General features: G+C 45.4%; 1 protein-coding gene and 1 long non-coding RNA gene across 3 annotated transcripts; one reads left to right on the top strand and one right to left on the bottom strand.

Annotated features, from left to right (window-relative positions):
• Positions 1-1,071: 1,071 nt before the first annotated feature.
• Positions 1,072-3,625, bottom strand: NDUFB4 (NADH:ubiquinone oxidoreductase subunit B4). Its single transcript, XM_075512112.1, has 3 exons — positions 3,380-3,625; positions 2,962-3,108; positions 1,072-1,230 (listed from the first exon to the last, which is right to left on the bottom strand). The coding sequence occupies exons 1-3, from the start codon at positions 3,578-3,580 to the stop codon at positions 1,171-1,173; spliced, it is 408 nt and encodes a 135-aa protein (XP_075368227.1). The 5' UTR covers positions 3,581-3,625; the 3' UTR covers positions 1,072-1,170.
• LOC142414658 (uncharacterized) lies at positions 3,621-18,078 on the top strand. 2 transcript variants are annotated; one of them, XR_012777145.1, is made up of 5 exons: positions 3,621-3,802; positions 4,625-5,106; positions 6,167-6,540; positions 9,459-9,579; positions 14,172-18,078. It is a non-coding gene; the product is annotated as an uncharacterized LOC142414658 (long non-coding RNA). The 2 variants fall into 2 exon arrangements; XR_012777146.1 differs by lacking the exon at positions 4,625-5,106 and having other exon boundaries at positions 3,634-3,802.
• The last annotated feature ends 3,132 nt before the right edge of the window (positions 18,079-21,210 follow it).

The following is a 21,210-nucleotide window of genomic DNA, read 5'->3' on the forward strand; positions in this document are numbered from 1 at the left end:
AAAGAGGGACTGCAAATGGCCCAAACTTATATCCTAATCATGCAGGAGAGGGACTTAGCAGAGCTGCTCTTCCTGACTTCACTGTCAAGAAGACAGGCTGCTTTCCCAGCAGGCAGAGGGAAGTTTTTAACTTTTGCATCAGATGGAGTTTTTGGCATTGATCTCAACATTTGGAAGGAAACCGCTCCTGTAGAATGTCTGAAGAATGAGGGTTGTTTGGATCATGATGGCACCTACAGGCCATGTGAAAATTCAAGTCTGAATTAAAAAATCTTTTCCTTGCACTCACATTTCAGTACTTTGGCAGTAACAATTCCAGAGCCCCCTATACCAGCTGACCTGGGCAGAAAACACTCAGGTTTTTCGAAGAATAAGCAGAGAAGACATCTTTGCAGGCACAAGGTTCAGTTACTTTTTGTGGGGTTTTTTTTTTTTTTTTTAATCATAACCCATTTGCAGGGGTGAAATGGAGTTCTCCCATACTGTAAAGGAATCTGTGTCAAAATAAAAATTCTTATCTTTTTACTTCTTGTCTCCCACTCACAGGAATCACAGAATTAGTGGAAATGCTAGTCACATATAGCATGACAATGTTCAGCCCACTATTTCTAAGTCTGGTATGGCAACTTTATCCAGAAGTTTATTGCAATAAACAAACGTATGGTTTAGGCTTGTATTTTATTAGGGAAAATAAAAATTAACTCAACTTATTGTGAGCAGTTAGGCAGGCTCCTAAAGTTATTAAAAATGTATTGCAGAACTTGCCTATTATCCAGTAAGGGCAAACTACATAGTCAAACCAACACAAGGAAGAAATACCTAGCAGGCAAGCAGTAGTTCTTCAGGAAACTGCTTCAGGCTCACTTAACATTTTAGCCTGCTACTAATTTTAAACTTCAGCCCGTGCTGCTCTGACAGCAGCAACTTCCACAGTTTAAAAGGAGCCTCTGCATCTAGACCAAAGGCGTACATTGGTTGAGTTCAGGACACCCTCTCCGTTATCTATCTGCGTTAGATATAAAGATCCTGCATTTTCGCACCTTCCATAATTGTTAAAGATGCAAGACAACCAACGAGCAATTAAGATTTATTCTTATGAAGGAGAAACGACAGCACAGAATACATCTTATTTTACTTATATCCCATGAACAGCACTGCAGTTCCAGGAACTTAAAATACACTGAATGGTCGCTTGTATTTACCTTCTTGGATAAGCTTCTCTTTACGATCCTGTAGAAGAAAGAGAAAATTCATCATTATCCTATTAGAGAAAAGTTTTAGTCAGCCTGGAATGAGAGAAAAGCAGTCCTAATATTTCAGCATGGACTACAGGAAGATAGCACCGCATATGATGTTAAGGGTCTTTTCCAACCTAAATGATTCTGTAAGCACAAACTCTGGTAACAGCCGTTGTGGTCAAAAAGTAAAAAAGAACAAGGCATTTAGCTTCACCTACCAGCTACAGAAGAAGTGCTCAGATTGACATCTCTGCACATCTATCCACTCTCACAGGCCAGCAGAGACCAATTCCCGTGATGTATTTTTCACCAAACTAGTTACATTACAGTTAATTTATACATTTAGTTTCTGCCTCCTCCTTGGCTGGATAATCCAGTTTAGAGATCTAGTTATGGAGAAACTTATTAAGAGGTTGCCTAAATGTGCCTGTATTCACTTTCAGCCCATTTGTATCTCACTCTGCAGGCATGTACCTTTCTGACAGGTATTGTTACAGTACACAGACACTGCAGATATTGCCCAGATTCCTTCTGCTGGATAAAACCAGAAGACTTGCTTAAGACTGGGCAATTTACCTATTGCTTTCCCAGACACACAACAAACACTCCTCAGAGAAAAGAGTATAACAGTTATTGTGTTTTATATACTACTAGAAAACAAAGAAAAACCCCCAAACATCAGTAAGGGAACTGGAATAAAGGAAAACAAATTGTCCTGGAGGCTACATTAAAGACTTCAGCTTAAATATTCCCAGGCAAGTATGTCTAGATTTCACTCACATAGGTTTATTTTCAAGCACTCACATGCTAAGCCACACTTGGTGGCTAAGCCCAAGCATGGCTTTATGTCCAAAACAAAACCAGCATGACAAAATACTGCAGAGATGCTGAAGTCTCAAAAATATTTATATCAACATGCTCAGCATGTTTCCTAAAACCTGTATTTTCTATTCATTCCAGTAAACATCATTCCCTACAAATATTCTACTAATTTTAATTGATGTTTGGGCTTCCCTGTTTATGACTTGATCTAAAAATGCTACTTTTGTGCAAAAGAGGGAAATAAGTGTTTTACAATAGCCACAAATTCACTAGTAAGAACAGCCACTGTCTGGCAGTCACCTAGCATTTTCTTATGTATGTATATAGCCAAGTATTTTCAGAACGATCTACCATTGTTCAGATTCTGATGCCCATATTTCAGAGTTAGAACAGAAGCAAGATAAACCTTCCAAAAAATCTCAAAAATCCAGCTGAGATCAGGCACTGTAATCAGCATAAGCACTCCTCCACATTTGCTTCGTGAGATTAGAGAAATGGTTAAGCAATTCACAGAGACCTTGCTAGGTCTGTCATCCATAAGCTCCCTATTTATTTTAGAAAGTGCAGTTACTGCATGTCAACAGCTGAAGGTAATAGTCTCTTATGATTAATTTACACTGTCAGTGCTACAGAGAGCTTTATTATAGCAAAATATTCTGATCAGGGAAACTGTGACTGGCCATACCCAAGGGTACAATACAGGGCTCTTAGCACAGCAGGACTTTGCAACCAGTTATGAGGCTTTGAGATAGTAGGCTCATTATCAGCCTTCCTTCCCTCATTACTTTAATGGTAATTAATCACTCTTAGGTGCAACAGGATCCCACCAATTAAGTCTCCAGGCAGATCTACATTTTACAATTTCACGTTGACTGTCGTTCAGTGTTGTCAACTGACTTACCCTGTCAGCTTTGAAGACAGCAATCCAGAAGACGATAGGACCTATCGCAAAAAGAGCTCCTAGAAAGGACGTCTTAGGTGTCGGGCGGAAAGTAGGGTAGACGTTCTGCGTCCTAGCATAGGCCCAGCGGACCAAGGCAGGATCTTCCTGGGTTGGAAAGAAAACCACACTGAGGCCCCAGAGGCACTGCAACGCCCACCCGACTCGGCGCGGCCCCCTTTGCCCCCTGCCGCGGGGCTGCGGCCTAAAAAGCCCGCGGCTGCCTCCCAGCCCACGCCGGAAAGGGCGCCAAGGTCACGGGGAGCGCAGCGCCCCGCCCGCACGGACCCAGGCCCGGGCCCCGCTCCGGGACGCCGGGCGAGGCGGGCAGGCCCCGCGGCCCGCCCCCCCGCCCGCCCGCGCCCCCCTCCCCACTCACGATGATGGCCGGTGGGTTGGGGTTGTTGAGCTGCAGCTGGTACTGCCGCTTGAGCCGGGCGCGGATGGCCAAGCGCTCGGCTTCGGCACGACGCTTCTCCGGCGACACATCGTAGGTATCGGGGTCGAGCTCGGCCGGCAGCGAGACGAAGCGGTTAGGACGGTACGCCTCGGCGGCGGTGGGAGGCGGCCCCGCCGCCATCTTGGAGACCCGGCGCTGCGGAGCCCTGCCGACGCGCAGGCGCGAGAGGCGGTGCCGGCCTGGCGCCGCCGGAGGAGCCCCGCCCCCGCCGTGCGCGCGCCGTCGCCGCGCCCCCTGCCGGTTCGTGCCGGCACCGGCGGGAGCAGCGTCCTTCCCCCCCCAACCCCCGCGATGGCTCGGAGGGGCTCAGGCTTAGCAGAGGGGTGGTCACGTCAGGAGAAGGTGGGTCCCTTCTTGACAACCGTCCCAGCAGGTTAAATGGCCTGGCCCCTTGCCCCGGAACAGAAAGGACCTCCGGGGCAGAGCTGAGGTGTAAGGAATTTTGTGCTGTTGTGTGCCCAGGGGATAACGGGGCGGCCATCGCTGCGCCTTCTTTCGCAGCCCTAGGCTACGCACGTTTAAACAAAATATTCAATATTACATGAGTGATGTATCGCGGGCGGGCTGGAAGTTGCAAAATCGCGCTGTCATTGATTTTCAGCTTCAAATCGTCTCTTTTGATTCTGTAACCGAGGCCGGGCTGGTTGGATAAGCCGCCAGATAACCTTCAGGATTACCCTGTGGTGACTCACCGCCCTGATAAACTTTATTCAGGTTCGCGAATCACCCTCTGCTGATTAACACAAGGCGAAGAAAGCAAGCTCTGGCCTGAAGGTTTTGACTTCAGGAAGTTTCTGTCTGGTCGGTATTAAGAGCTTTGTTCTCCAGAGATGTAAAAAATATATGCAAATTGTCTTTTCTGGAAACAAACTTGCCAGTAAACAAGTTTTCTGCTGGTTTTTCTTCTTTTGGTATACAAAGCAATGATAGCAGTTATGCTGCTTGGAACCAAGTAAGGTAATGGCTGTGTATGTATAGTTATGGCCTCATTTACACAGGGGTAACTATAGACTCGGATAATGTTGGATGAGGGATTACAGTTTGCTCCTAAGCACATACAAAATAATATTGCTGACTTTATTTAAGATGCTGTGCTTTGGCACCACAATACTAGAGCAGAAGCACTGCCTCACATCTTACGATTTCACTCTTCTTTTACCTAAGCACTTGGAAAATAGATGATCTCCTCTTGGTCTGAGCAGCTAATTAGGAGTTGGGGGTTTGCGACTTGCTTCCAGCAGGATGAAATACGAGTTGGATATTCCTGCTGTTTTCGTACCTTCAGCAAACCAGCACAGCAGGAGGTACTTTTCCCTCTCTCAAGTACAAGCCTGCAGTCCTCTCAGAAACTCTCTCGGTGTTTCTCCAGCTTTTCCACCCTTATTTTCTTCACAAACACACAGCTGCAAATCCAAGTGAAAACTTCAGCTGCTTCATTCGCAGTCAGCTCCCAAGGAAGTCCTTCTCACATCCCCTGCTGCTTTGTTTCTCAGGGCTTTCAGCTTGGGACAGTGGCTCCTGTTGCATGGAACAATCTACTCCCTCTATTTCCCATTTCGTGACCATGGGACTTAGTGAGCTCTGTGTCTCCAGCTCCACGATTGTCTCTCCATAACCGGTGTGTGGAGAGCTACGTTAGCAGCACAGTACGTATACCAGCAGCACTGCCATGTGGCACTGCTGTGGTACTTTCGTCTTTGAGGGTTCCCAAACACTTAGGCTGTGTTTCCCTGCCTATGCACAGCCTGCTTCTTTAAAAGCTGTTCCTCCCTGCTCTCTCTTATTTCTTAATAAATGACACATGCAGCCTTGAAAAGGAGAGATTCCTGGCAAGAATGGGGGTGCAGGTTGGATTAGCGTACTGGGAAGGGATAGCTGGTCTGTGGGAAATGGTGGGTGTTTTTCCCCTCTTTGCTGCATCATGGAGTGGAACAGAAAATTCCTATCCCTGCGGATCTCCCAAAGGACTTTGAAACAGCCAGATGCTTTTCCCCCAGTCTGCTGGCTTCTGAGGTCTGTCTGTAATGTTGTGGGACAGTTCCTGTGGGCAGGAGCAAAGATGGTCTTGTGGTGAAGTCACTTGGCAAAGGCAGCGGGTTCAGCTCCCAGCCCTGTTGCAGACTCTTTGCGATCTTATCTGTGCAGGTCCAAGCTGTGCCTTCTCCCACTCCCCAGAGCTCACAGCTGTGAGTGTGCATGCTTGGCATGTAAACAGTGCTGAAATTAATTCTATTGGGAGAAAAACAGAAGGTGCAAAGCTACATTTCTGTTAACAATGTAATGTACTGTATTAGAAAATCGAGCAAGCAGCTGCTATGCTGAAAACACCTTTGCATTTCATCTCTAATCACTAACTCATCCGCCCTCCCAAAGGATCAGGTTCCCCACAGGGAGTCTTTTCTGAGAGATGTCACTTGTTTCATGGGGTAAGAAAATAACTAAATCCCTTCCAGAGAAGCGTATTCTCTGACACTCAAGCCTGCGCATTGCAATTTGTTGTTTTCACTCCTCCAGAGGTGATTTTGTGCATTTTCTTCATTTCATAACAGCCATCTCTCTAACTTTAAAATGCTATCCTTCAGCAAAAGCCCGAGACACCGATAGTAAGTGTCTAAACTTTGCATAAAACAAAGCAGGACAAAGACAGAAATACTGCAATCAAAGCACTTGACTGAAATCAGTGATTGTTTTTTTTCCTGCTGACAGGAACTGCTGTGCACAGTGAGAAATCCTGCGGTGACGAACTGGACTCCTGTGCAGACCTCCTGCATCATCTGCTTCTTCTGGGCCACCTTATGGCAGACTCTGAACACAGCCTGGCTGCTGTTGCAAACCACCTTTGAAACAAAAGATTCTGCAAGAATGAATGAGAGCTTTCTTGTCCCTGTTTTTGCCAGCCAGGTCATAAAGCTCGTTTGACTCTCCTCCTGACTGCTAGTGTTGACCCAAGACAAGCAGCAGGAATATAAAACAGGCACTAGTGAGAGTGGGGCCACTCTCAATAAGGCAACACAGGCTTGAACTAGAATATGCTGGTCATAATACCACATCCTGTGGGCTCAAACACCAAGACTTCAAAGGTAAGACCCCAAGTGTTTTTTTCCTTTTTAATCAGAACTGTTGACTATTGAATGTTTGAGGTTGGCAGTATTGAATCAAATTGACAATTGTCATATGGAAATGCCCTTGAAGTTTATGTCATCTGTTTTCTTTGTGATCAGAAGTAAACAAAATGGAGAGAACCAGTCAAGAAAATTAATCTTTGTCCAGAACCTTGACTGGTTGACCTTGACTGGCTGCCAGACACCCACCCAGACACTCTCTCCCTCTCTCTTTTCAACAGGACTGGGGGAAAAAATGAGATGGAAAAGCTCATGGGCTGAGATAAATACAGTTATTAAGAAAAGCAAAAGCTGCGCACAGAAGCAAAGCAAAAAGAGGAATTCATTCACTACTTCCCATTGGCAGGCAGATGTCCAGCCATGTCCTGGGAAGCAGGACCTCAGTACATGTAGCGGTTTCTTGGGAAGACAAATGACATAACCACGAATGTCCCTCCATCATCCTCCCTTTCCTCAGCTTTTATTGATGAGCATGACGTCACATGGTATGGAATATGCCTTTGGTTGTTTGGGTCAGCTGTCCCAGCTATGTTCCCTCCCAACCTCTTGCCCACCTCCAGCCCACTGACCTTTGAGGTTGTTGTTGGTGGTGGGGTGTTGCAGAGAAAGCCTTGATGCTGTGCAAGCACTGCTCAGCAATAGCCAAAATACTGGTGTGTTACCAACACTATTTTAGCCACAGATGCAAGGCGCAGCACCATACAGGCTGCTGTGAAGAAAGTTAACTCCATCCCAGCCAGACCCAGTACAAGGCCATCTTGAATACTGTCCTACACGCAGCTTAATTTCTGAGGGCGTTCTCCTCCAAATCAGAAGTCTGAAATGAGGCACACTTCTATGTCAGACTCTTTGGTTGAAGCTGCAGATAACTTCCAGCTTGAGTTTAAAGTAACCTAAGATACTGACCTTCCTTTTGGACCTGTGTGATTTTGTTGGTGACTTTTCAGTCATGCTCCAAAATATACACAAACTGAATTTGTTTGACTGTAGACACAAAGTCACATCTTTTCAGAGTGGCCAGGCTAAGTGACTCTGCTTCAAGTGAATGAAAGGAAAATTAACCTAAATCACAGACCTGTCTACCTGTCTCTGAGGTGATCGTGCACGATGCTTTCAGAAGAGACAGGTTAAATGTGCTGTCATCTCGAAAAATACTTGTGCCTGTCAAACTTGTGCTGAGTGCTTGCAGTTGCCCTGTTTGCATCAGTTGTCAGGTTGGGTCAACATGTTGCTGGGCTCTGTTTTGAATTCTTGCTGACCTTTTGCAAAGAAAGCAAGCTGCAAAACAGGGCAGAAGCTGACAAGATCACTCATAGCACAAGAAGGTTCTCGAACAGAGGTCCTTTGCTTCTAATTCCTACCTGTAATGGGCAAGAAGGGTCTTTTGGTTCCTGTTCCCATTCCATACAAGTGAATGAATGCTGATGTGTGCACTTCCAACCTTCTTCTGAGGGGAATCGGTATCAGGCATGCATCTGCATGGATACATCCATGGTAAAAAGCATGGTAGATATAGAAGGGGAGCAGTGTAAAGGGTATTAGGACATAGCATAGTTTATCTAGGCTCAGGACAAGTGTGTCTAATTGCAGCATATAGCTATGCTAATAAATTGTCCAGATAAATGTAATTCATTCTGCGTTAAGAACTGAAGTCCCCAGTATCTTTATCTTAAAGTTGTTTAAAGGAAACCCAGCACGCAAAGGAAGGAGTTAACATGGTTAGGGGAATTATGAATAGTTCAATCGTTATTACAGCCAACAGGCCACCCATAAATGTGTATCAAATGTTGAGTTCAGCAGGAGTAGTTACAAAACTAGGACATTTAATGAGTCATAAAGTGCCAGGAATAATGAGAGACAGCATTAAACAAACCATTTCTGCCTCTCCTGGGCTTGTCCAGAGTCGGTGACAAGAAGCCCTCTGCTGTTTCAGCTTTTCCTGCTGAAATAAAATTTTTTACTCATGCTGAATTATAGCTGTGGCCAAGCTGCCTGAGCTGCGAAGCTGGTGCCACCTGGGAAGCTCTGGTGGGAGAAGGAGAATCTGGCAGTAAGCATCTCTTCTCCTTTGCAGGGCATCGATTGTAGCATTTCATAATACAATTAATTTTCTTAGCTCTCCCTCTGCTTCCAGCTCCTTGCGGGAGAGGCTATTAATAGTCATGTAACGTTGAAGAGTGGGAGAGGAAGAGGTCTTAGAATAAAGCATGGTGGCAATTAAAAAGCTGGATGTCTGAGGATAAGTCCTGTTATTGACTAAGTGTTACAAGTGCTTAACCAGCCAAGGGGTAATGTTATTCCTAGGCTTCCCCCCGTGATGGCTGTCACCAGCAAGCTGTCATTGCCCCAACCAGCCTCCATCACCCGCTGGCCCAGAGGTGGCATTGAAGCTCGGTCCCTTGGCCTTAGCTCTTGCCTGAGCTGTCTCAAGCGTGTGTTGCTTCTAGCCTTGGACCACGGTGACTTGAGTTCCCAGCCTGACCTCAGACCTTCCTTGTCACTTTGGCCTTGCCTGGACATTTACTGGACTGTGGCTGATCATGGTAATTGCCACTGGACCTGCCCTGATCACCTTGTTTGGCTGTCAGCTCGCCTTCCCACATGGAGCAGCCCAGCCTTTCCATCCCTGGACTGCACTGTCACTCATGGAGCAGTGCCCAACCTCATGACCATAGGGAGTGTAGCACCAAGGGTGGTCTCATATTGACGCCAGTAAAAATTCAAAAAGTGGTTGCAGTAAGAGTCAGTGAGAGGAAACTCAAGTGTTGTGGGAAATGTCTCACACAGGGTAAGGGGAGGCATCTTTTCTGGCCTGTTGCTCCTGACACAGATCACCGCCAACAGCTGACGTTTCTTTTTTCCCCATTCCTTCCCAGGTGTTTTGCTCTGTCCACAAAACAAAGGATAGATCTGCCTTGTTCACTCTATCGGAAAAGTAGTGATGCCTGTTGTGAACCTGCCTGCATCTCTCTGACACGATGGAGGAAGCTCCAGATGGTGAGTCCTCCTACCCTAAGACATGTGTGAGAGGCTGTGAGCCATCCCCTGGAGATCCTGTCTTTCCCCGTGGGCTGTGGAAAGAGTCTAGTTTAGCCCAGATACTTCCCGGGTCCAGGAGTATCCAATGTGTGTCAGAGTGCCAAATGTTACACAGCCTTTATTGTACCTGGAGGATGCTCCTGTAAGTTCTGGCCAGACCCATGGGTGAAACCCTGGACTTGCTGACAGCAAAGGAGAGTCCTACAAAAAATGGCTCTGGCCCACAAAGCTGTCAGATTCCCTGTGACATCTTACTTGAAGTTACTTCATGGGTTTAGCTGGATTTCCTTTCACAGACAAAATCAGAATGTGAGGAAAAGGCTGCTGTGCAAAGATCCAACCAATAGGGGCCAGTGAGACTTTACTCCCCAACACATATGGCCACTCCTGCTCCTCAAGACAGAAATACAGTGCCCCAAGGGTTGGTTCAGTGTCAGGGACTTTGCGTGTCCTGGTGGGATCCACTCATGAACATGATCTTGGAGGAAGCCTCACTTTGTGGGATCATCCAGTCCAAAACTTCTCCACAGCCTGGATTTCATTTTTAACTGGAAAAGGAGCAGGACTTTATAGACAATAATTCTTTAAGAAGTCACAAATTTCTCCTTTGTACAGGAAGACACTGTGTCTTTCCCCTGTGTGGGGAAAAAAAACACCAGCCTGAAATCTGTGATAGGTCAGCCTTGAAGGAGAGGCAACTCCATTGTACAGCTACGTAGAAAAAGATACTCACTTTATTTTGCTTTATATATTTTGTTGGACGTCTGGAGCTTAAATTTTAAAGCAACTCTTTGGGAATGCACTGTGAAGCAGACCATCAGTATGAATAAAATATGTTCGCAGGGACATGTTGAATTTAGTGTGACTGTTTGGCAATCTGCATCGCAGTGGGGAAGTACTTAGTTGTGGCAATGCAGAGTGGTTTTTTTTTTTGCTCAAGTAAAAGACAGAATACAAATGAGGCTGTTGCTGCAGAATGCCAGCTAGTGGGAAAGATATACGGTGTCCAGCCTGTGTATTTCAATGTTAAAAAAAAAATTATGGCAATACTAAAACCTTAAACTTCTGACCTATAGAGACAGAATGGCAGAGCAGTGCTTTCCTTGGGCTCTTGTTATCATTGTATAAATCAGGAACATTAACTAAACAAGAAATATCCCTTAGCATTGCAGAACCCTGTATCCATCAGGTTTCATCTGCCTTGTTGGGGAGACTGGGTAAGGCAGCTGCCAAGGTTAAAAATTGCCTCCTAAATTAATGTCTCCATACTTCTAAAGATAATCTCTTAGCAGAGAGGTTTGCTCTTTGGATAAACCACTTCTGTTTACAGTGGCATGCCCCCCTAATACAGCCAATGTAATTGTGATTTGCAACCCCTAGAGGAAAGATTTCTTCCTCTGGTGTGACCCTTGCAGGGCCCTTTAGACACAGTCCTTTCCCCGCTCTCCTACTGCCCCTCACTCCATCCCCTTACGTGCATCTGCTTCCCCCCTACTCACCAGCAGATGTTTTTTCTCTACCCAACCCTCTCCTCCCACACTCCCACCACTGCTGAGGAACTCTTTACTCTTTGAACATACTCTGACTTCCTCTGCCTCCTTCACTTACTGCTCAGTCTTCTCCCTGATCTCCCCTGGCCGTATCTCACTCACTTTTCTTCACAAGAAGCTCCAGTCGTGGTGGCAACCACTTGCAAAATGCTTAGCAGACAGCAATTGCCAACCTTGTGGCACTCTGCTCTCTGTTTCCTCTTGTCGTCTCTGTGTCAAGCAACCTGTACATGACACATTTGGAGCAGGGGCATTCATGTTCTTCCTACTTTGCTTTCATTTACTTTAGAGTCTTCCTGTGGCCTGAAGCCAAGGGAAGTGCAAGCAGCCATCATACTGCTTGCTGGTTCTCCTCAGCACGAGGGCTGATCAAACTCAGTTTCTGCAACTAGCCTTTTAGTTTTACAGACCAGTGACAGGTGAAGGCTATGGAGAAGGAACCATCCATCTGTGTACAAATGCCTTGCATGGTTAATTCTTCCTTTCTTCGTGTGTTGTTGTACTGTCAGGAGTGAGTTTGTCTTTGCTCAGGCACAGGCATCGTATCCCCACCTTCTGTTGCTGTGTTGGTCTTGCTGCAAGCTGCTCAAGGGAGGCAGCTCCCTCTTGCTCATGACTTGGTCCACCAGTCACTGCAGTGACTGGAGCTGCCCACAGCACATGGTCACAAACTGAATGAGTCCAAGGGAAATGGCAAAGCCTAATGCTGTTATGTCTGTATCAGTCTTTCACAGCTGGCTGGGATGCCTCAGCCGTTGGACCCATTAATAGGGAGGCTGCATTTCTCCATAATTTCCCTGGGGTCTGAACACATCCCATCAGCTGAAGGAACAAGGACAGTGACTCCCCCCTCAACCTGCCTAATTCTTTCCAGCATAGTCCTTCCCGCCAAGGATTGAGAATGTCTGGGATATACCCACAGGAGAAGCTAATATTCCAAAATCTGTTTGTCTCAAATCCAAATGAAAATTTGAAATATGATAAATCACTCACTCTGCACAACAGTCACCAGAGTCAAAGTGCTTTTTCTGTACAGTGGTGCTTTTCTTTACAGTTTCTTACAGTTTCTTACAGTTTCTTTACAGTCTTTACAACTCCTCCCCAACACAGAGCAAGACCCCATGTCCCATGCCTTTGCTTTGCCCTGTGGGACTACATCAACTTGACTATTCCTTGTTTTACTTCACTGTAGAAAGAGCTTGGACAAAGCAAGAAAACTGATCCCCTAATCTTAAAAATCTCCTGCATATTTTTTAAGACCAGGGAAATTATGAAGCCAAAACCTTTGGTTTCCTTGTTCTTAGACAGTTTTTGCAGGTGGGTCACAGGGGTGAGACCTGCTCCTGACAGCAATGCTGCCTTTTTGTCAGGCAATGATGGAAAAGGTCTTTCTGGCCTGCAGAGCAGTCCCAGAGCAGAGTTACCCCTATCTGTACCCTCCCACCTCTGACAGTAGTCAAGCAAATCACTTCAGTTGACAGCTTATGGATTTTTATCATATTTTCTCACAGCACAACCTCTTCCAAATACCAGCATCTCTGTCTTGTCTGAGTGGACCTATGTTGCATCTGGCAGCAGCTTTATCAAACATTGGGTAAACCTGTCCAGTGGCTACATCTAGATTTGTGAAAAGATTTGGGACAAATTCTTCTGACTTGCTGATCATGTAGCATACTGCTCATACAAACTTCTTAGATGCCTTGTGCATGATGAACAGGTACGCAACTGCAAGATGTGATACTGTGGTGAGAGGTCTCTTCCCTGGAATCTCTTGGAAGGAGAAGCTGTCACAGCTTGATCTTGTTCAGAAGCAAAGGTGCAAAAGTATTTCTTGGTCCTAGAGTCTAGACAGCCACGGCTTTGATCAGTACTGAGTTTGAGCAGTTTCCTGCAGAGGATACTGGCCTTTATCCATTGACCTAAGGAGACCTTGGGGCACTGCATGCAGCCCAGCTTCCTACAGAGGGATGTTCCTAGCAGTTTAGGGCTGATGACATTGTTAGTATTGGCTTGTCCTTGCCTGATAACTTGTTCCTAGAGGAAAGGAAAGGTCAGGGACTGGGTGAGATCTCCCTTGGTCAGAACATTAGTTGATCAGAGCATAGATATTTTGAGGTGACTTCTTCTGGCAAAGAATTACTTTCTTGCTTGAGAGTTGCTTGTCGTTTGTGCTCTGTGGCAGTGAAAGATCAAGATGTGACAAGGCAAAGGTGGTCATTAGTCCAGGGATGGGAGCAGTGAATCACCAGTTCTACAGCTGGAATTGCCCTTGCAACGCTGCTTGACACTTGCCTGCTTTTATGGTCTGACCATGTCTCAGGAATTGAGGTCTTTGCATCCAGTCCAGGACTTCTGAAGAAATCATCAGTCTTTCCTAGCAATGAGAGGTAGTGCTGAAAGCATAGTGGGTTAATGATGATGGTGATAAAAATACCAATAAAAATAGTCTGACAAAATTTCCCCCACCAACCACTTTCACAGATTTTCTGTTTTGATGCAACATTTCTGTTTTGTTTGGCAGAAACAGAAGCACCCTCTCTCCCTTCTATTAAAAAAAAATTTCATTTGTTTATTTTTTACCTCCTTTTCTCCTCCTTATACCAGTTGCTAAGGAAAACAGAGGAGTAAACAAGAGGGAAAAGTGAGAGAGATAAAGGAGAAGAAACCAATTCAGGTTTTGTTATTTTGAATACACTTTTTCAACCAAACCCAGAAATATCATCATGATAAAAATATGAGAAACCTCCTTTCAGCAAAAGCTGTCAGTTCTCCATGCTTCCTCAAATCAATTCCTGCTGCATTGTGCGTCCCTGAGTGTAGCAGAGGCAGACTAGGATGAGGCATCCAGAAAATGTTGGCTGCTGACAACATCCCAGGTTCAGTTTCAGAACTGCAGAAAAGCAATGGTAAACAGCAAATCCTATTTATTTTCTTAACAATTATCCATAACTGGTGCTTCACTTTACAAAGTAACTTTAGGTTGCTCCTTTCTTGCACTAGTGATCAAGGCCTCCTGAGACTCTACATATGCTGGTCTGGTAGGTGTGCTGCAGTCTGGCCAGGTTTGCTGGAGCGTGCTTCAGTCCTGCTCCAAGAGGATTATTATTGATGTGAAACTTCAGCTGCCTTTCCTGAGTTGAAATGAGTGAAGCTCTGCAGAAAGCAAGAGATGAATAGCAGTGATGCAGCAAAACTGTTTCCTGGAAAAGGAGATCTTTTCTACAAGGGTTCACAATGCCCTGCAGAGACCAAAAGAGAGTCAAAACAAGCTCTGTACTCATATAGGTGGTATCAAACATCTTGTAGCAAAACTATTGTTCTTTATTAAGCTCTAGAATACTTTTCCATTAGGTAGTCAACAGCTGAATGGAGAAGGGGGTTTGAGCAATGCAGTCCCAAACTAGTAAAATAGTGGAAGGGTTCAAAAAGGAAGGGATCTCTGATCTAATTCAAAACTTAATGTATGTTTTCAAGATGTGTCTTGGCTGCAGCAGTAAAAGCAATAAGGATCAATAGTAATTCTGCCCAGTATGCTGGGTTTCAGCCCAAAGAAAAATTCCTAGAGGGAAAAAATAAAGGTTTATAATAGAAACACTGACCAGACTGGAGCTGTGATCAGTAATGCTTCTTCTACACCTTCATTCTTAACGCTGAACTGCTTTCTGTGGGCGAAAATAGCTGCTGTCAAAATACTAATTACTTTAAAGACACTGCAGTGCCATCGCTTCCAGAGGAACTTCCTATTGTTTCTGTGTACAGCATTAAAATAAGCATCTGGTTCAGAAAATAATATTGGGCTTGCAATAGAGCTCTTCCAGCTGCTGCTTAACTTTCCCAAAGAAAACAACATAGGGGAAAAATACAAGAGCCTTACTTACACAGAGCCCTCTCTTCACTGTAGGCAACACTGAATACGTAAGATCTTGAGCTGAGCTGAGACAGAGCTCCAGGAATCTGTCCAGAGGGGTCCCTGGCAGAGGGCTTTAGGGAGTGTCAGTGACAAAGGGAGGCTGGCATCTCATCGGGAGTGCAGTGACGCTGAGGACTCTTCTCCAGAAAGGACAAGCTGGTGTGTTGGGCCTGCAAAAAGGCACAAAGGAAGAAGGACAAAAGCAATCTCCCTCTGCTTGGTCCGGTAGCCAACGCCTGTCATAAAGATGCAACGTGTGGGAGGGCTGGAAAGAGAAGAAAATACACTGCCAGGCCCCAATCTTGGTGGATTATTAAATGTCGAAACACCTTGCCATCTGATGATGGGGTCAAAACTCATTCTTATGGCTGCTTTGAGAGGCCCATGCACAACACGCCATGCTACAAAAGGGTGAGTAGGAGCTCTGTACCATTTCTTTGAAGCAGAAGAGCTCTCAACAGGGTAGGGCTCTGCAGCCCTGCTGCCTGCTGAGGAATGCCAAGAGGCTTTGTACTTGATGAGGGATTTACCATCAACCTGCACGATGGGCTTTGCCCGTGATGTGCAGTCCAGCCCATGGCTCCCATCACCATTATCAGTGGGACAGGTTCGGAGATGTCTGTCGTTCTTACCCATTAAACCAATGTGACTGATGAGCATTTACAGTAATGGCTGTCCATCTCCTTTGTGGGAAGTGCTCATTTATCCCTTACCACTACCAGCTGCAGCCTAGTGGGTTGTGTCTAACAGCAAGCAGTGGGAGGCCTGATTTTGCTCTTGGCTTTCTTGTTGACCTTGGGAAATCTCTCCCCCTGCCTGCTTCAGTTTCCCTGCCTGTACAGTGGTAATAATATTTTTTATCCATTTTTGTTGACAGTTTTGGGAATTACAAGCAGATCACATCCCATATGCTGGAACTTCTTAATGGAGATTGCGTGTCTGGTTTTCTAAGGAACCCAGGAATACATCTGGAGTGTCGTGGTTGCTACATAATCATCTTGAGGCTTGACCCTACTGTCACAAGGGAGGCATAGCCCCATGTCTAAAAGCTGAAGCAAAAATTTATCCATGGGAAGCTTAATAAAGAATCCCCTCTGGTCACTGCAAAAGGACCATTAGAGCAGATCCTCCCAGGCTGAAAGGCTGGGTAGAAAGAGAATGCAACATCTGAGTAATCTAGGTCCTTAGTGCATGAGGTCAGGAGACAGTCCAGCTTTTTCTGAGTTCCTAATTCAGAAGTTTTGCCCAGGGATATTTCAGATTACTCACATCATCTAATATTTGGAAATACATATAGAGCCATTTATAGCACCAGATATTTTCATCCAAGATTAATGCAGTGGGACCGCAGTGCTGCCAGAACAAAGTCCCTCAGTACCATCTATATTGTGCCTTTGGCAGAGAAGAGTAAGAGCCATTTGGCAACTGGAGGATATAGGTTTAAAAGGGGACAGAGCGAATGGTTTTAGTTGCCTCATGTTGGGTAGGAGATACCAAAAGAAATCAAGGGTCACATCACAGGGGTTTTTACCATGATGATGATGGGTTCTCATTGCTACTGCTTCTGGTGGTGGGACTACAGCTCCCAGGCTGAAGATCAAACATGGAGTAGTAGTAGCAGCTGTATCGCGTTGTGGACATCTGCCCACCATGTCCTTGGGGCCCTGCCTTGGGCTTTTGCAGTGCTTCTGCAGCCCACAGTTTTAGTGCCCAAATTTCATGCGTCCTTTGGGATGAACTCCACCAATCTCCTGGGAAGGCACCCCTCAGTCACATTGTGCTCCTCTTCACTGGTGATAATTGCCTTTTCCTTGCTGAGTCTCCAGGGCCGGCTGCCTGGCCGCACCGCAGCCTCGGAGGCATCTGGTACATGTAGAGAGACAACTTGTCAGGGAGAGGGGATGAAAACAGATGTTTAAGACACCCATTAAAGATCCGATGATGCCTGATGGTGAGCCTTCATGAAATGCTGATTTGTATACGTTTCTGCTTATATAAAGTGGATCCTTTCAATCTCCTGGTATTTTTAGTAGCTTGATCATTTGCATGGGAATACAGTCTTGGTTGCTTGGGAAATCTGTATGTCCTAAGTCACTGCTTGCAGACTCCTAATCTTTTCCAGCACAACAGGCTCTGATACCTGGCACTTGGACATAGCAGTATCTTAGGGTGTCTTTTATTTTTGCTTTTACTACTGAACTGCTAAATTCCAATTCATATTCATTGTATCTGCTATCTACAAAAAATGAAAATAATGTTTATTATTGTTATTCCTTATTATTAAATTACTGCTTTGGTAAGATCATGTTTGCCTATTTTGCATGGACTTTTGTTCATATGGATGGAAAATTACAGTTATTTGTAACTCCATACATATTTGTAGCTGAATAATTGTGTTCATCGTGATCAAAATTAGTAGTAATTGAGGATAAATGAAATCTTAGTTCAGCAAACTAAAACAAAAAGTTTCACTAATTCAGGTTTTTTTTCTTCTGACTTCTAATGTTTAAAAACAAAGTTTCATTATTCTAATCAGCAAGCCAAAAAACTGACAATGCCACTGTTGGAGACCAGTCATATGTGTCTTATCAGGAGCAGCGAACAATTTGCCAGCACCTCACAACCTGAAATGCATTTGCATAAATTATTGGATGAACACTCATCAGTGAGAAATACGTCTGGGAAATCAGTCCTGGGTCCTCATACAGCATCAAAAAGCCCATGCTGTTTGGAAATCCATTTGTTAGAGAAAAGGTGGCCAGCTTTGCTGCAAGCTAAAATTTTTTGCTTCCCAATGGCTGTTGGAAAGCCTCGCTGTAACCTGAGTAGGACTGAGCCTCAGGCTAGCACAAATTACCACGTAGACAGCATTTCTTCTTTGTTTTACTGTCAGTGTTCCTGAACTCACCTTATTCTGACTTCCAAAGGCATCGCTAGCATCCTGTATTTTAGCCTATATTTTATTTATGGTAAAAAAAAGGAATAAAACAAAAATGTTTCAAATCTGTGATTGCTCTGGTTGGATTTCTGTTGTCACCTCAAAGCAGAGGGTATGCTGGTTGTCACACTGTGCTGGCAGTGGCTGCTGAAGAAGAAATAAAATAAAATGTGCTGTTTACCAAATGGTCTTTGCAGAAGAAAGTCACTGTCCTATTACTCTCTGCCCTGCACGCCACAGTTCTGAAATGGCCGTGAAGGAGGAGTCAGCATTTGGTTCAGTACCCAGCTCGCTTCCCACAAGGTCAAGAGCTGCAGCAAGCCTCACCTACCCGTGCCCCGCTCTTTGCCTGACAGCCGGGTGTTCGTCCTGGGGGATGAGGCAGAGGGTTACGACTTCAAGCAGAAAATAAGCTGCAAAGTGCCCGGTGCTGTCTTCTAAGTACAAGCCCATTCCCAAGAGCTCTGGGGGACATAGAGGGAGATGCGCTGCCTGGGAGTCTATTCTTCATCCTGCTATAATAAGGCTTTTCAGACATAGAGTGGCATCTCTCCTTTGCCTCAGAAAGGGGCAGTCCCTGACATTGAAAACAGGGCAGTACAGGCTTGCAGAGCTTGTCCTCCGGTGCCAGGAAACATCACTGACACTGAGGCAGGGCTCTGATTACTGCACAAACCATGGGGTCCACGTAGGATCGAGCCGTATCGGATGCTCTCCCAAGCCATGCGAAGTGACAGCCGGCTGCCTTCCCTTTCGCCTCGGCAAAAGTTCTCGGGTACTTTCTTCTTCTCACACAGGGCTTTAGGTCCAGCCAAGAGGCTGAAAAGCAGGTATAGGGGGAGGTGGGAGAAAAAGGACATCAAACTTCTCCAGCAGGCAACCCCCCTGCCCTTGCTGGCTGGTGCTTCCCCTGGCAGGGAAGGGAGCCATGCCCTCTGGTGGCAGAACAGGGGAGAAATAAATTTAAAACCTTTCCAAATCTCCAGTCTAAGGGCGCCGAGGCAGGATCCGTACACTCTGATCCCGGCCAAAATATTTGGCCTCTGATTAGGTTCATACTGCCCTTGAAATTCAAGCGGCTCCCGCATGTGGTGGACCCCCCAGCTGCAGTCAGGGTTTCCTTGGTGCAGCCAGAGGCTCGCCTGTGCTGGGCATGCCATCGTCCAGCCAGGATGGCAGATTTTGGAGAAGTCCTCCAGTGGACTCATTGAGAACATATCCCGCTGCCCAGCTCAGCTATTGCAGCTCCCAAGTACGGAGCCAGGGTTATCAGCATTTGAGTGCTTCAATACCAGCTCTGTCTCTCAGAGCTTTGTAACAAGCCCATTGCACAGCATGGTTAGGAAGCTTTTAACAGTTCATGCTGAAAGATTAATTTTACTCAGATGCAGATACGTGTGGAAAGCAAGCAGAAGAGTTTTGCTGCTTGCAGGGAGAGCCCAGACCAAATGGATTTTAATAACAACACCCTTATTAGGGTGAGCAAGCTGTTTATCAAACTGTGAAGCTTTTGTTTCCTATGCATGATGTCTTTATGCTTCCAGGGCAATCTTCTGCACGGTGGCCACATTGTTCTTGGCATCTGTGGTACCCATCCCGCATGGGACCACGGCTTCACACCTTTGTGGGTGCTTTCCTTTCATCCTCACTTCCTTCTTTGGGTGTAAACTGCAAGTCACTGAAGAATGAGTTTCTTATGGTTGTTTTTCACCTAAAAGAACATGGCAAAAACATCATATGTGAGCTACCTCAGCGCAGCATCTGAATGTTGCTCGAGCAACTGACCATCCCCTTCCGTCACGCTTGTGGTGCAGCACGGGACAGCACAGGCAGGAGCCACCACTGTTGCATCCGCTCCTGCTGACATGACCTTGCAACTAAGTTTGGAGATCCTCAGTTTGCAGAGTGCTTGAATCCGAATGAAATGGCATTGTTGATCCTAGGCACACAAAGCCTCTAAAAAGACTCTTCGTTCCTACTAGCTTTGCCACTAGGGGAGGTCAGCAGCACCCTTTCTGCTGCAAAGCCTTGGCTGCTGAATGCTCCCCTCCTGCATCTTTCTTTGCACAGACAGTTGGGTGCAGACCACACAGGGTCGTGCCAGGAGCCAGTGAGATTAGGGAGGGTGATATGGGGAGTTAGGAAGGGATATAGAGAGGGAAGTAATTCCTGAGCACCAGGTCCCCAGATCTGTTTCCTCATCAGTACAGTGGTACGTTATCACTAGCTGTAGTTGAATACACTAGACCTGCTGACTTTAAAAGGACTTTCCAAGTGAAAACTCCACCCAGTCTCCCCTTTTCTGCCTCACCCTCAGCATTTCAGCAGTAGGGAGCAACAGAGCAAGGACAGCTTTCATCACATGGGTCCTCTGTGTCTTGGTTTTGATTTTCTACTCAAGCAAGCCCAGGGCTTGGTTCTTGGTGTAACTCTTGTTACTGATGCTGTGGGGACATAGAACATGTTCATAGATATCTGAAAAGGTTTGCGCATCACCGTGGTTGCAAAGGTATCTCATCAAGTGGAGCTGTCTGTGCTTGGATATTATATTTCGGTGGTTATTGGGATGTTCTGTTGTGGAGAGCTCAGGTGAACTTAGGTATGTGTATAGCAATACTTGAAATAATTAAAACAGCTTGTGTGAGAAGACTACATGGTCAGTCACTCCTAAAGTTAATTGCCAGGGAAGGCTGGTGCAATAGTCTGTTAGCTGAGAAATTATTTCTCTAGCTCCATGCATAGCGGGCTGCTCTGTTCACTAAACCCAGTGGGCCTGGGAAGATTGGTTTAAAATGATAAAATAGTAGATTGAGATTTATTTTTCAAGGTGTCCTACAAACAGGAACAGAGTGCACAATCATGGGCTTTTTATTTCCTCACAAAGTATGTTAAAAGCCTAAACCTGTTGGCTTGTTTTAACATTTTTTCTGCTTAATTTTTGCTTCCAAGTGGGAATGCAAAGCCTGAAATTTCATTAACTTTGTCAAGGTTTTGCTGAAGCTTCAGTAGTGAAATAGAGATGTTGTCAGATCTGAACTGAAAGGCTAGAAAACATATCTATTCCCCTAATTGTTTGTTTGCCATTTGAGCAAAACTTTTTTAGCATAAAGTAAACAAAAATCATTTTAACAGATTAATAGCAACAGAAATTACTTCTCAATTAAAATTTGTGCTCACTAGTGTATTACCTT

The sequence above is a fragment of the Mycteria americana genome, chromosome 1 (assembly GCF_035582795.1).
Source record: "Mycteria americana isolate JAX WOST 10 ecotype Jacksonville Zoo and Gardens chromosome 1, USCA_MyAme_1.0, whole genome shotgun sequence".
Classification (NCBI taxonomy): domain Eukaryota; kingdom Metazoa; phylum Chordata; class Aves; order Ciconiiformes; family Ciconiidae; genus Mycteria; species Mycteria americana.